Here is a 15188-nt window from a genome sequence, read left to right on the forward strand (position 1 = left end):
ACCATACGTGTAATCTTTGCCAATTTGATCCATAGCTCCATCCACAATTCATTTTCATATAACTGGTCATAAATTCATTCTTCTTGTCTTCTCTATGCCAGCATGTCTTTTTCAAATGGTTCTTCAAACCACATATGCTACAAGGATGAATATCCCAACACATTTCCTTTTATATGCTTCAAAATGGCAATGAGAACACTGCATACACTGCATTCTTTGAGCTGATTTATTTAAACCTATAACATCTTTTACAACACTTGCATTTGTCCTCTCATTAACAAATCCAAAGCCTTCATTTTGGCATCATTATTAGCTCGATGGGCTCTCGAATTCCTTCCCTATATTCTTCCAATCCTTAATTTATAACCCATGTTTCTTATGGTGTTAAAACCAACATTCTTTTCAAAGTAGCTAGCAAAATTTGTAAATTCAAATACATTATTATTTTCATCCTTACACTCCTTACCAGAAATAGCTTCACCTAATTCATTCAAACCAATTGATCGGTCAATGGAACTACACAAATCATTTGTATCACATAATGCATCACACATTGAAGGTCTTGATTTTAAACATTTACTTTCATTCTAACATGTTGTAAGTAATTGATTCAATTGACTATTTTGTTCTTGCAACTTTGATATTTCATTCTTCCGTAAATTGTTTTCTTAACATTTATTAATTTTTCCTCCAAAATATCTTTTTATTTCTTTACTCTTTTACCAACTTTCCCCATTGAAATAAATGATATAAACTTACTTGCTATGAACTTGACTTTGATTTTGCTAAATACTCCCTTCCACTTTTTCTCCAATGCTTTACTTCATTTCACAACTTCAACAAATATTATAGAACTACTTCAAAAAAAATACAATTAATTTAAATACCTTATATACCAGCAACTGGACTCACAATCTTCCTCGCAACTTTTCCTTGCTAAGTGGCTGCTCCAAGATATCTCCATACGGCAGGCTTCAACACCTTTGTCCTCTTTTTAACTACACGCATATTAAAAATTCTCCGCAACCTCCTTTAGAGTGATGGTGTTGACTTTCTTGTCTGCAACAATTCTTCTCTAGCAACTTGCAATTCCAAACGCTTCAACAACCTCTCAAAACTCCTTCAATTCAACCATTTTCACTCAAATCCAGCTGCGACTCTTTTCGAAAGAGCGACCTCAACTAATGTTGTGGGGACGATTTTCTATCTTCTACATTACTCTTAATTCTCCTTCCTTATCCTCAACTTTGTTGTTTCAATGATGGCTTCTACAGCAATCTCACACTTCTTGAGGGTGGCTTCAGACTAACCTAAGCTTCAGCAGTGACCTCACTTTCTTCCTCTAGGCTACACCTTCATTGCTATGATCCCCTCCTAATGATCTAATATGAAATAATAATGGCTTACATATAAAAAAAAATTGGCTTTATGCAGCAGCTTCTTTAAACTCCTTTTTGGATGAATTCCTTATTTGACTAAAGCAGTAGTTCACCCCAAGAAATTGTACATCAGACTAACAACATAACAAACGTTGTCCCTTCAGTTTTGAGACATTTGAACACCCCGGACAAATGATAAAAAGGACACGTGTGTGATGAGACTCTAGAGAGAGACCAAGATCAAGATTTGACTGCAGAAGAAATGGAAAAGGCACAGAGACTGGAATGTGTGAGCAAACAATAATATGCTATTGTATGTTTTCTATTTTACTCTATCTATCCATTCTTCAGCTATAAGGTACCTATGGAAATTGTGCAATTAACAGTTCCAGCTAATTTTTTCCACATCAGGACTTCCATTTCTGTATATCAAACATCATGTGCTTGTTTCCAATTTGTGTCTATGATGTTGCAATATTGCTTATGTTTTATTTACAATGCAACAATGACTCTAGTCTATATGCAATCAAGTAAGCATTCTATGACTGCATTTGATATTAATTCAAGAAAAGTAGCAATTCTATATGTAGATGATCTTAAGAGTTCAATTATCAGTTTCAAAATGTACAGGTTATGAAAAAAATTAAAAGATTGAAACATCAATGGTGGCTGACAAAAAGAAACAGGCACCACAATCAATTAGCATAGGCACATCTTGTGTATCAATGTGACCTAAGATTTGCGAGACTACCCTAGATACAACTTTTGAATGGTCAGTACAGCTCATGAAAGAAAAAACAATTCCATTTGCCATTATTCACCTGCATCAATGATGATTCAAGCACATTTGAAAGCAAACCTTCAAACTCCAATTGCAGCAGGGTCAAGAAAATTCAAAAGACAAGTGAAGGCAAGGAGAAGACTTTGAAAGAGAAGACACAACTTACACCTGACACCATCATTAGGGGCCTACCTGCCACCTAATAAAGAACAGATTACTCAAACAAACCCAAGGATCATAGGCTGGAAGCATCTGAGGCAAATGGCATACTTCTCCCTATAGGGCTTTGAGCCGTGTTTGATTCACATGGCCTCTAGTTACAGCACTAGGTTGTCATTTGTCAAGTAACGACTCAAGTTTATAGAGGTGGTGGAGATCAGCTATAGACCTGAAAATTTCAAAATGCTATTTAGCATTTGTTATGAGAAGTGTAAAATATCCCTGATTTCCAGCAGTCGGCCCAATAGATAAAAGTTATATTTTAATAATTATTAATTTTTATCTAAAACATGTGAGGCCGACTTGTAAGAATTTTTAAATAAATAATTATTAATATTTTTCTTTCCCAAGTTGGCTCTAAGGCCAACCTGAGTGTTATGGTGCTTAACTATTAACCAACCAAGTGTGCTTGAATATTTATAGGGGTTGTTTAGGTGGAGCAGAAATGAGAGTATTCGGAATTTGTTCTGCATTAAATGAATGCAACTCGGGAACTCAGACGTTAACCTGAGTCCCCCATAACTGGTACAATGCAGCCCCTAACAAGTCATCTTCATTCAGATTCCCATAGCCTTTGCATAAAACAAATGCAACTTAAATTCAAACGCCCATCTGAGTATTAAAATTGGAGCAGACCAAGGAAGTTAAGGGTTTCAGGTGATAGCAGTTTGGAATCAAGATCTGAAGCAGTTTAGGGTGAGGAATTCCGACTGCAATGCTCACACAAGTGCATGTCTGTTCGCCAATCAGTGTAAGGGGAAGATAGTAGAGATTAAAACACAAACACATACCGCACTCAGACTCATTCTGAGCATAGGCAGAGATCAGATTGTTTCACTGAAGTTTATCACTTCCAAATTCGCAGCAGATCTCTGTTATTGACGGAGTGAGCTTGCGCCTCTAAAGGCAAGATCCCTACCTACTATTGTAGGTGGTCAAAGACCCAGCTCCTGGAATTTAAGAAAACCAGTATGAATCTGTTTCACATTTGCCATATGTATTTATGAAATCTAGTTTTGTATACTCTATTATTTGCGAAAAAAATAAAACTCACCCAAACTGTGGATGTGTGCTGAGTTAATGGCATGAATCAAGTAATTGATTTTGATAATTTAACCATAAAAATTCTGAGTCTTTATAGTAATCTGAAGAAAGGACTGAGTTTGCAAAGTATAAATCTGTTTTCTTATTTCTTAGGATACTGTGTTAGTCAGTTATTGTTAGGTTTCATTAGCTGGCATATTTCAAAGTGAATCACTGTCAATGGCTGCTTATGTGCACAAAATGACAATGGCACCCAACGGTTGTGCAGGACTAATTTGTGTCCAAGAATTGGTTGCATATTTGAAAGGGAGAGTAGAGACATCAAGAAAGAATTTAAAAGGGGTACGTGTTTCCAGGACGGTGATTTTTTTGCCAATTTTGGGGACGGCTATATAAAAATAGGGAAATTTTAAATATTCATATGAAAACATGGATAAAACATGCACATATACATTATAGAACCTTAACATATAAGAACTAGCAGAGTTTTTATGGCAAATTTGTGTTAAATTGAGAGTAAAAGTCAAATTGCTTATAGAATTCATTGTCAAAATTCACTATCTGTACGCAGAAATTATGGGGACGTCCCCTAGGAGTCCCCTGTCCCTGGGACGGGAACGCCTGAAAAAAAAACCAGGGATGCATCCCCGGGTAACATAGACTTTTAAGGATAACACATTTCCATATTGTCTTTGGAAAGCAAACTCTAGAGTAAACATGCTGGCCAATCATGGTGTGGAGCAAGATCCTTTGACAGCTCTCTTTAGTGACCATACATCTTTGTGGTCAAGACTCAATGAGGTTTCAATTTTAAAACCTACTAATTCATTTTTTTATGAATAATGGGGGCACACGGCTCTTTCATCATGCTTGACAGAATGTGATATTTTTAAGATGGTTTGTAGATTAGGACAGAAAAAAGACTTGTCATTTGTGGCTTCTGGGTGCACCTTGTGCAAAGATGGACAGGCCTGTATGATGGCGCTTGTGTTCCTTCTTTATCTGATGGTTTGTCGAAATTTTTTGCTTGTCTCTTGCTGTGGTTTTTTTGTTAGTCTGCAGAGCTCTGTGGTGTGGGGTTCTGTAGCCATGGACTTTCTCTGTTTATTATGGTTTCTCTTTGCTGTGACTCACAAACAAAAATCCATTCCTTCATGAATGGGTTTCAGATAAGCGTTTACATGCTATCTTCAACTGCCGAGATTTGACAACACTCAATAGGCCTCCTTGGCTTAACTGTCTAAGGCTTCAATCAAGGAGGAATTTATACAAAAATTGGCAGAGACAGTGCCAAGTGTGAATCATTGAATCCTTGGTCTTCTGCTTCCCTACAATTTAGGAATTCTAAAAACTTGTGTGCATGGGTGGAAGATCTCCAGTGTAAGGAAATGACAGATTTGGCAAGGGCTCATCAAGCGAATACAAATGTGACCCATTTGGAGCAGTTGTATTTTTTTTAGCAGCTGCAAGGGTTGAAGGATAACTGCTTAGGTTTGGAAGATTTAGCTAAAGAGGTGAACCATCTGATGGTTAAACTGAAACCAAAGTAGCTGGAAACTCCTTTGTCCCTCCCTAGGCGCATGTATCCCCGTATCCAAAACAGATACGTATCTGATACGGCCCGGATACATATCTGATACTGTACCCACGCATGCCCAAAAAACCTTGATTTTCCAGCCGTGCCAGTTACTATTGTTATTTTTAGTACTTTCAGATTGAATAAAACTCAGAAAATCAGAATTAGTTTAGATAAGGTTAATTAATTTATTGTTTTCCAGACTTGAGCATAATAAAGGAAATGAAATGCACAAGGACAAAGCACAGTTACCCTGGGAAAACCTCCTAGGAGGAAAAACCTAGCCAAAGGATCCTCGGATCTGATTATGATTTTGAATTCAACTGAACATTACACACTTATCTGGAGTATAGAGGTTGCAGTCACAAGGAAGAAGAGATAGAAGCCTTCACAATTAGTTTGCTAATGAAGATTATGATTTGCAGTCCTCCTCATCGGATTTTTCTGTGCGTAGCAAGGGTAGCAGCACCTTTCAAGTAGCTCACAGTCCTTCAATGGAGTTCTCTACATTTTGGAGATGGTCTGCTGCCTTTTATGAAGTTCGCTGTCTTCAATTAGAGATCTGCTGCTATCTAATGAAGTTCGCTGTCTCCTATTAGGGATCTGCTGCCATCTGGTGAAGTTCGCTGTCTCCTATTTAGAGATCTGCTGCCATCTAGTGAAGTTCGCTGTTGCTAACTGCCTTACTATGAATTTCACTTTCACCGGATATATTTTGCATCTACATGAAAACTGAATGATGATAATGAGAAGTATATGATACATTTATAGGAGTCATATTACTTCTTAATTATGTCGGCCTTCTTTGCAATTGAACATTTTATTTATTTTAATTCCTTTTAAGTGAATTTGTAATAGGGTCGGCCCTATCAAGGAGGCGAGTTGGGTTTGGGTGAAGCGTGGAAGCCTTTTAGGTGAGCCGAGAGGTATTGGGCCTGGCCCTATATGATGGAGGCGGATTCCAATGTTGCCCAAGGCAATTGGAATCCGCCAGCCCTAATTACCAACAACACTCCCTCTTAATTAGGGAATAAAATCATAATCATAATCTTCCAGCTTGCACACAAGCATAGACTGGATCCACCTTGCATTGCTCACAGAGGGTGGAGAGGATCCTTTTCTACCATCTTACATTGCCCGCAGAGGATGGTCAAAGGTTACAATACCATCTTACATTGCCCACAGAGGATGATTTAACAATTACACTTCTCCCTGAGAAGTTTTACAATACCATCTTACATTACCCGCAGAGGATGGTTAATAATTACACTTCTCCCTGAGAAGTTTACAATACCACCTTACATTGCCCGCAGAGGGTGGTTAACATTTACAAAACCAAATTACATTGCCCGCAGAGGATGGTTAAGAATTATACTTCTCCCTGAGAAGTTGACAATACCACCTTACATTGCCCGCAGAGGGTGGTTTTATACAATACAAAGTATCACTGAAATTGAGACTCTCTCTCAATCGGAGTTTCATTTTCCACAATACCAAGTCTATCCCTGAAGTACACAAACTTCACTTTGGATAGAGGCTTGGTAAGAATATCTGCAACCTGCTCATCAGTGCTAACATACTTCAGCTGAATAGCACCTCTTTGCACCATATCCCGAATAAAATGATAATGGGTTTCCATATGTTTTGACCTGTCATGAAGCACTGGATTGATAGACATTTTAATATAACTCTAGTTATCACAATGAATAACTGGAGGATCCCATGGCTGACAAAATAGCCCAGCAAGAAGCTTACGAAGCCACACTGCTTCTCTGGACGCTACACTTGATGCAATATACTCAGCTTCAGCAGTACTCAATGCCACTGAGGATTGTTTTCTGCAAGCCCAAGAGATCACTGCAGAACCCAAGCTAAAGCAAATACCAGAGGTGCTTTTCCTGTCTTTGACGCTTCCAGCCCAGTCTACATCAGAATAGCCTTCCAAGGTTATTGGAGTGTTAAGTGGATACTTCAGCCCAAAACCGACTATGCCCCGCAAGTATCTTAGGATATGCTTGACTGCAACAAGGTGAACATGCTTGGGCAAACTCATGAACTGGCTGAGAGCATTTACAGCAAAACATATGTCTGGTCTAGTGTTAACTAGATACATCAGTGATCCAATCAACTATCAATATTCGGATGGATCTGCAAATTCAGAGTTAGCTGCAGAAACACTTAACTTCTTTAAGTTAGATTCCATAGGAGTAGACATTGGTTTACAATCCATCATTCTAAATCTTTTCAAAATGTCAATAGCATGCTTCCCTTGACTTAGAAAGATTTCGTTAGATCTTTGCCATACTTCTAGACCTAGGAAATAATGCATTAGACCTAAATCTTTCATTTCAAATTCTGAAGCTAGTTCTTTCTTGCATCTAATAATAAGTTCATCTTTACCAGTAAGAAATAAATCATCCACATAAAGAACTAGAATTAGCATTTCATCATTGGCTACTTTAAAGTAAATGTTAGGGTCAGCATCATTTTTATGAAAGCCTAGACTTAGCAAATATTTATCAATTCTTTCATACCAAGCATGAGGAGCTTGTTTAAGACCATACAGAGCTTTCTTTAACCTGCACATGGGTTAATCTATCCTGAATCTCATATCCCTCAGGTTGCTCAATATAGACTTCTTCCTCAATGACACCATTGAGAAAGGCAGTCTTAACATCCATCTGATGTAGTTTCCAACCCTTAGCAGCAGCAATAGCAATTATTGTTCTAATGGAAGTATATCTAGCAACAGGAGCAAATGTTTCTTCATAGTCTATGCCTTCCTTTTGGGAAAAGCCACGCGCTACAAATCTAGCCTTATATTTTTCAATACTACCATCAGCATTATGTTTAATTTTAAATAACCATTTAGAGGAAACAACAGATTTACCTTTGGGTCTGGGCACAAGGTCCCGTACATCATTCTTGATGATTGACTGATATTCTTCATCCATAGCAAGCTTCCAAGCATGATGACTTAAGGCTTCTTCAACATTGCAAGTTTCAGTTTCAATGAGATTACACATTAAAGAAACGTAGTTGAAAAATACCTGAGGTCTCTTAGTTTCACGGAAGGTGCCACTTGGAGCAGCAAATCTTTCAGCTTCTTGAATGGTGTTTCTTACCCAAAGTGGCCTCTTTTTGGTAACGAAAATGTCACTAGGAATATCAATGGGATTCATGGGTTCTAGAGGATCATCATGATCATCTTGAGGTGGAGGTTCAACTTGCTCCCTCTGAATCTCAGGGTTAGTATCAACGTTTATATTTTGATTATCATTAGATTCATCAATAACCCAAGAACCTTTCGATTTCTTAAAAGCAAAGTCTTCTTCAAATGTAACATCCCTACTTACCTCAACGTACCTTTGACTTGGGATGTAAATCCTGAAAGCATTGGAGGATTCACTGTATCCGACTAGCATGCCTTTCTTTCCGGAGGGTTCCAACTTTGATCGTTTTTCTTTGGGCACATGAACATAGACGGGACTTCCAAAGATTCTGAGGTGACTAATGTCTGGTTTGGATCCCGTGAAGGCTTCTTCCGGGGTCATGTTCTTTAGAGCACGATGAGGACATCTATTCTAGATATATACTGTTGTTCTAGAAGCCTCAGCCCATAGAAAGGTCTACAAGTCTTGATCGTGGATCATAGCCTTTGCAGCCTCCACAATGGTCCTATTCTTTCTTTCAGCAACACCATTTTGTTGAGGATTGTATGGAACACAAAACTCCCTCTTAATTCCTGACTCAACACAAAAATCATGAAAACTACCAGAGGTGTACTCACCTCCATTGTCAAATCTTAAACATTTGATTCTTTTACCAGAGAAGTTTTCAGTTAATGCTTAAAACTCCTTAAATTTACTTAAGACTTCATCAGATTCTTTAGATTTCAAGAAGTAGATCCAAGTTTTCCTAGAGAAATCATCTATGAAGATTACATAATAAAGGAATCCACTAGGAGATGCTATAGACATAGGACCACATAAATCAGAGTGAACAAGTTCTAGTTTGTCTTTAGCTCTATTTTCACTTTTATGATATGGACTTTTAACATTCTTACCAATAGCACAACCTTTACAAGTGTTATCATGAACTTGACTGAGTTTAGGCATACCTTTAACTAACCTTTCAAGGGATGGAAGGGCTTGATAATGTAGATGTCCAAGTCTTCTATGCCATAACTCATAGGATTCCGAAACCTCATTAATGAGGGCTTGAATAGGGTTAGTAGAGAGCTTATAAAGACTATCATATCTATGGCCAATTATACGAGCAGATTTAAAACTATCTTTCTTAGACCAAGCTAGAACTTTTCCTTCAGAAAATGCAATTTGATAACCTTTATCTTCTAGAGCAGAAATGGAAATTAGGTTTCTTTTAATTCCAGGAACAAACAATATATCACTGAGATGCAAGGAAATACCAGAATCTAATTTTAGAGAAGTAGAGCCAGAACCTCTTACCGAATAACGAGCGTCATCACCAATTACCACGTGAAGGCTGGTATCCTTTTCTACTAGGCCTGAAAGATGATCACAGTAACCTGTGATGTGTCTGGAGGCACCACTGTCAATCAACCATGTATTGCTATCTGAGGGAACACTGCTAGATAGAGCAGAGATGAATAAGAAGTCATCATTTTATTCTGAGACTTCATTTAGGTTTGCTTCACTTTGGTTAGGGTTAAACTGACATTCCTTAGCATAGTGACCGAATTTGTCACATCTAAAACATCGCACACGCGAAGTATCTCTTGGTTTCTTCCAAGGGTGTTGGGAACTAAATGATCTGGATTCCCTATTTCTTTTAGGATAAGGTTGCTTCCAATTTCCCCTTTTCTTGCATTGAGCTGCAAGCATGTGATGATCATCTACATGGGGGCTCTTGGATTAACTCCTTGTGATGAGGTGAGACTCTTCTTGGATGCAATCATTCTTAAGGCGATCAAGAGAAGGTAACTCAGACCGGCCACTTATGGTTTGGATAAATGACTCCCATGAGTGAGGTAGACCATTAAGGGCAATCATGACAAGGTCTTTGTCTTCCATGTTATGGCCAATTAAACCTAGCTGATTCTTTAGTTCTGAAATTTTCATGAAGTAGGAAATAACAGAATCTTCTTTAGCCATTTTGATATTAAGTAGTTGTTGTCTTAACGTAATTGCCCTACTAAGATTGTTAACTTCATATGTACCTTGTAGATGACTGAACATTTCCCTTGCAATGGTGAATGAGGCAATAGAGGTGACGAGGTGGTCTTTGACTGAATCAATGAGAATCTTCCTGGCCTTGACAGCATCCTTTTTGAATTGTTTCAATTCAGCTGCATCCGAAGGCTCGATTAGCTCTTTCGCTTCTATGAATTGGAGAAGATCTTCTTCCTCAAGAGCCAACTTGATTCGAACTTTCCATGCAGTAAAATTTAGATTCCCATCAAGCCTATCTTCAACTTTTAGCCCCATTGACCTGATCTGCAAAAGCTACAGCAATCTGAAAATAAAGGTGTACTGAATTTTAAATCTGAAGATTGATCTAACCAATTAGCTCTGATACCATGTTATTTTTAGTACTTTCAAATTGAATAAAACTCAGAAAATCAGAATTAGTTTAGATTAGGTTAATTAATTTATTGTTTTCCAGACTTAAGCATAATAAAGGAAATGAAATGCACAAGGACAAAGCACAGTTACCCTGGGAAAACCTCCTAGGAGGAAAAACCCAGCCAAAGGATCCTCATATCTGATTATGATTTTGAATTCAACTGAACATTACACACTTATCTGGAGTATAGAGGTTGCAATCACAAGGAAGAAGAGATAGAAGCCTTCACAATTAGTTTGCTAATGAAGATTATGATTTGCAGTCCTCCTCATCGGATTTTTCTGTGCGTAGCAAGGGTAGCAGCACCTTTCAAGTAGCTCACAGTCCTTCAATGGAGTTCTCTATATTTTGGAGATGGTCTGCTGCTTTTAATGAAGTTCGCTGTCTTCAATTAAAGATCTGCTGCTATCTAATGAAGTTCGTCGTCTCCTATTAGGGATCTGCTGCCATCTGGTGAAGTTCACTGTCTCCTATTTAGAGATCTGCTGCCATCTAGTGAAGTTCGCTGTTGCTAACTGCCTTACTATGAATTTCACTTTCACCAAATATATTTTGCATCTACATGAAAACTGAATGATGATAATGAGAAGTATATGATACATTTATGGGAGTCATATTACTTCTTAATTATGTCGGCCTTCTTTGCAATTGAACATTTTATTTATTTTAATTCCTTTTAAGTGAATTTGTAATAGGGTCAGCCCTATCAAGGAGGCGAGTTGGGTTTGGGTGAAGCGTGGAAGCCTTTTAGGTGAGCCGAGAGGTATTGGGCCTGGCCCTATATGATGGAGGCGGATTCCAATGTTGCCCAAGGCAATTGGAATCCACCAGCCCTAATTACCAACAACAACTATGTGATATGATTTTTTTTTTAAATTTGACATAAATTTTCCTAAATTTAATTTTAAAAAACTTCATTCATTCCTTTTCAAAAAAAAAAAAAAAAATCGGTATAAACAAAACATACACCAAATGAGAAAGACAAATGAAATGTTTTTTTGTTTCAATGACCCATTTTTTGGGTTATCTTCCAATGCAACTCTACTATTTTTGCATATTATAAATTGTTAAATCAACTTATAACTATTTATATAGCAATCATGTGTCTATATTGCTTTTGAAGTAATGAAAATCTCCTCCAATAACTTAGAATGTGTTAAACATATGTGTATGTGTTTTATATGAATGTCGTATCCAGCCATATCCATATTGGGTTTCTTAAAAAATGGTTGCATCCATATCCAATACCGTATCTGTATATGTATCTGTATCCGTGTCCATGCAACTTTGACTGAAACATAATATGGGGCATCTGGAAGTATCCAGTGCATTCACAGTTCCATTAAGATGGTTTGTGTGATTGAGACAGAAGAAAGACTTGTTATTAGTGGCTTCTGAGTGCATGGTGAAAGATCTCCAGTGTAAGGAGATGGCAGATTTGGTGAGGGCTCCTCAAGAGAATACAAACCTGACCTTGGAACAGTTAGAAGTTTTTTAGCAGCTGCAAGATTTGAAGGATTACTGCATAGATTTGGAAAATTAAGGTAATGTGGTGGACCATCTGATGGTTAAACTCCATTATTTGGACGTTCAGCCCTGGGCTCTTTGTCTTTGGTTGGCAGAATGGAAGCAGATATTGTAGCATTCCATGGTTATTGAGTATGCTAGTCTCCCAAATTTATTGTCTGGTATGGCAATCTGAATGGTGGCACCAGCTTGTTTGCTGTTCGGTGAATGATGGGTTTGTGTATGCCTTTTTTGTAGCTTTTCCAATTGGTTGCTAGGTTTATGGTGGTTGTTGGTAGATTTTTTGTCCTGGTAGTACTTATACTTTTGTATGCGCTCTCCTTGTTGAATGTTATGGCATTGTTTATTGGGCTTCTATAGAACACCCAGTATTTAAACAAAAAATAAAAAAGATGAGAATCCTGACAAAGGCATACGACGCTGATTCCTTCTTATATCATCCCTTTTAACTTTCCAGTTTTCAATTCATAGAAGCTTGCAATCTTTGCTCTTTTTCCAATAGTCATGTACAATGAACAGAAACATGTATAGATTTCACATAATTTTCATGTAGCGAACACTACCTTTGCAGATTTAACTAGTCCATATGTACCATAAAAAACAATAGCGAAGTGTCTAAGGCTTCTTTATAAACATGTTAAAAATACTTGAAGTTTTTCCTTCCGAAACAGTAGTGGGCAACTTACTTGCTCTTTCTATATCCAACAAACTTTGAGATTGCAGCTTTTCAGGTTCATATGTCTCTCTAAGTAGCCATTTTAGTATTTCAAGCTTATCACTAGACAACTGGGAATTCAGACCCACATTGAAACACTGCAAATAAGAAAATAGTTCCCCGTAAAGTTTGGACCCTGAATTCTTGTAGCTTTCAGATTTGATGGACAGCTTAACTCGAGTATGAAAAATAATTCATTTTATTGTGAAGGATTAGCTTAGAACAAAAACATAGAAAGGAAGCAAGAAAATATTAGCAAACCTGTTCAGTCCTTATTTCTACAATTTCAGTGGAAATCTTTGCTTGAACCTGAAAGATCAAATTATATATTTAATTTTCCGGACAGAATTTGCAGAAATCAAGGAAAACAATTAATTTCCACTAAAACCTAAATAAAGATAATAAGTAGCAACACACCCGCTTAAGAAGCTCGGCTGCAGCATTATCAGCTAGAAATGGAAGGCGGTAAAAATGCATAATTTCAGGGACACCTATTTTCACAGCTCCAGCAGTTTCTTTGGTAATTCCCTGCAGTTCAATGCACAGGTGATCTATGATCTTTGAATTCAACACTAAAACTTCTGTTAATAAAAAGAAATACAAACCCCAAAAAAATCCACTATGAATTAATGCTTCTATCTATCAAGATAACTAAAGGATACTGGTACACTTATATGGTGCTATTTCAGATCGAAGATTTGTGGTTCAATAGACTATTTATTAGCATCATATCGTTTCATGAAAAGAGTGATAGTACCTAACCTGCTGTTTGCAGACGAATTATTAAAATCATAAGTATAGAGACTAACCTGCTCTTTGCCTGCAACCACTGCTTCAGCCACAATAGAATTTCGCTCCGCATTCATCCTCGACTGTGCTTTTCCTTTGGCAGAAACTGCCACATATTCAAACTCTTAAGCACAGTCATGTCTCACACAACAGACTATAAACATATGTATGCGTATAGACGTTTGTTTGTTTATAGCACAAATGTTTGTAAATATGTGTATATATAGCGACACACTCAAATTATGAATAACAGTCATTTTTTTATGTATATACACACAGCGACATACTCAGAATATCAACAACGGTCATCTCTTTCAAAACAGAATAAAAACATGTGTGTATCTATGTGCATACACCTGTGCATAGCGCAAATGTTTGTAGATATGTGTATATATTGCGACATATACTCAAGAGTATCAATAACGGTCATCTCGTTTAAAGCAGAATAAAAACATGTGCGTATCTATGTACATGCATTTGTGAGAATGTACATAGCATAAATGTATGCATAACCGAGTGCGAAATTGGAAGGCTTACCTTTCAAGGCGGGCAACATTTGTTCACCCAAAAATTTGCTGCGTGAGAATCCATGGAAGCCACGCCTACGAGAGGCATTCTTCGTCCTCCGTGAAGACGGCACACAAATCATATTTTTCGATCGGCTCAGGATCGAATCGCATGGCTTCAAAATTGCCTCCATTAGCCTCAGAGTTGCGAGCTACTTACTGAAATGTAGCAAAACTTATGAATTCTTGGACAGCATACAGGCAGAAAGATATAAGAATTGTCAAACGCTTTACAAGAAATAAGTGAAAAAGAAAAATCTTCCGCTGTGCTAGAGATCGGTACTGAGCCTAGCCCGGTTGGCTCTCATATTATAAGCATGAAATTCGAGTAAGGATTAGGCTTCTAACTGAAGAACTACTGCAACCTCTGAGTCCGTAGTGGTTCATCAGGAGAAAATCCAGGCGTCTGGTGTTTGTCCGCTCTGAGTAGGGTTTGGGAGCGGGAAGAATATTTATTCTCAGTGGAAAGTGGTGAATAATTAGGGGTTATGCTGCGTTTGACAAAAAGCAGAAAAAAATAATATTAACTACAAGTGTAAGTAGTATTAGAATATTTAATTATATTTTAGTCATCTATATTTAGTAAAAATAATACAAGTGTATGTAGTATTAAAATATTTAATTATATTTTAGTCATTTATATTTAGTTCCTTGTTTAATGGTCATTTAAATTTTTAGCTAATTAGTTTTTAAGTTTTATTTAGCATTTAGCGTTTTTCTTTTTAGTTAATTAGCTTTTAAGCTTAATTTAGCTTTTACGCTTAATTCAGCGTTTAGCTTTTTAATTTTTTACTTCAACGTTATGTTATAATTATAGAACATTGTCTTGTAACCTCTATACGTGTGTATATCGTTCAATGTAATCATCTGATTATTGAATCATTCATTTAATTTATTTTTTATGGTATCAGAGCGGATCGATGAGAATCTTTAAAGTTTGGCGAATTTTTTAATAAAAAATCATAGTCTTCTTTCTAGAATATTT

At 37.1% G+C, this 15188-nt stretch overlaps 1 protein-coding gene across 2 annotated transcripts in view; it reads right to left on the reverse strand.

Moving 5' to 3' along the window:
* Window positions 1-14698, reverse strand: part of LOC131031299 (probable phosphoribosylformylglycinamidine synthase, chloroplastic/mitochondrial) — a 184463-nt gene extending 169765 nt beyond the window's left edge. Inside the window, exons 1-5 of one of the 2 annotated variants that reach the window (XM_057962383.2) lie at window positions 14175-14698; window positions 13658-13743; window positions 13266-13376; window positions 13110-13157; window positions 12820-12946 (exon numbers count right to left, since the gene is read on the reverse strand). In XM_057962383.2, coding sequence (XP_057818366.2) covers window positions 12820-12946; window positions 13110-13157; window positions 13266-13376; window positions 13658-13743; window positions 14175-14337 — 535 coding nt within the window. In that variant the 5' untranslated portion in view covers window positions 14338-14698. Of the gene's footprint in view, window positions 1-12819; window positions 12947-13109; window positions 13158-13265; window positions 13377-13657; window positions 13744-14174 lie in introns of those variants that run through there. The other variant, XM_057962384.2, reaches the window with a different exon arrangement.
* Window positions 14699-15188: the final 490 nt, after the last annotated feature.

This window comes from Cryptomeria japonica, chromosome 5, assembly GCF_030272615.1.
Source record: "Cryptomeria japonica chromosome 5, Sugi_1.0, whole genome shotgun sequence".
Lineage (NCBI taxonomy): Eukaryota > Viridiplantae > Streptophyta > Pinopsida > Cupressales > Cupressaceae > Cryptomeria > Cryptomeria japonica.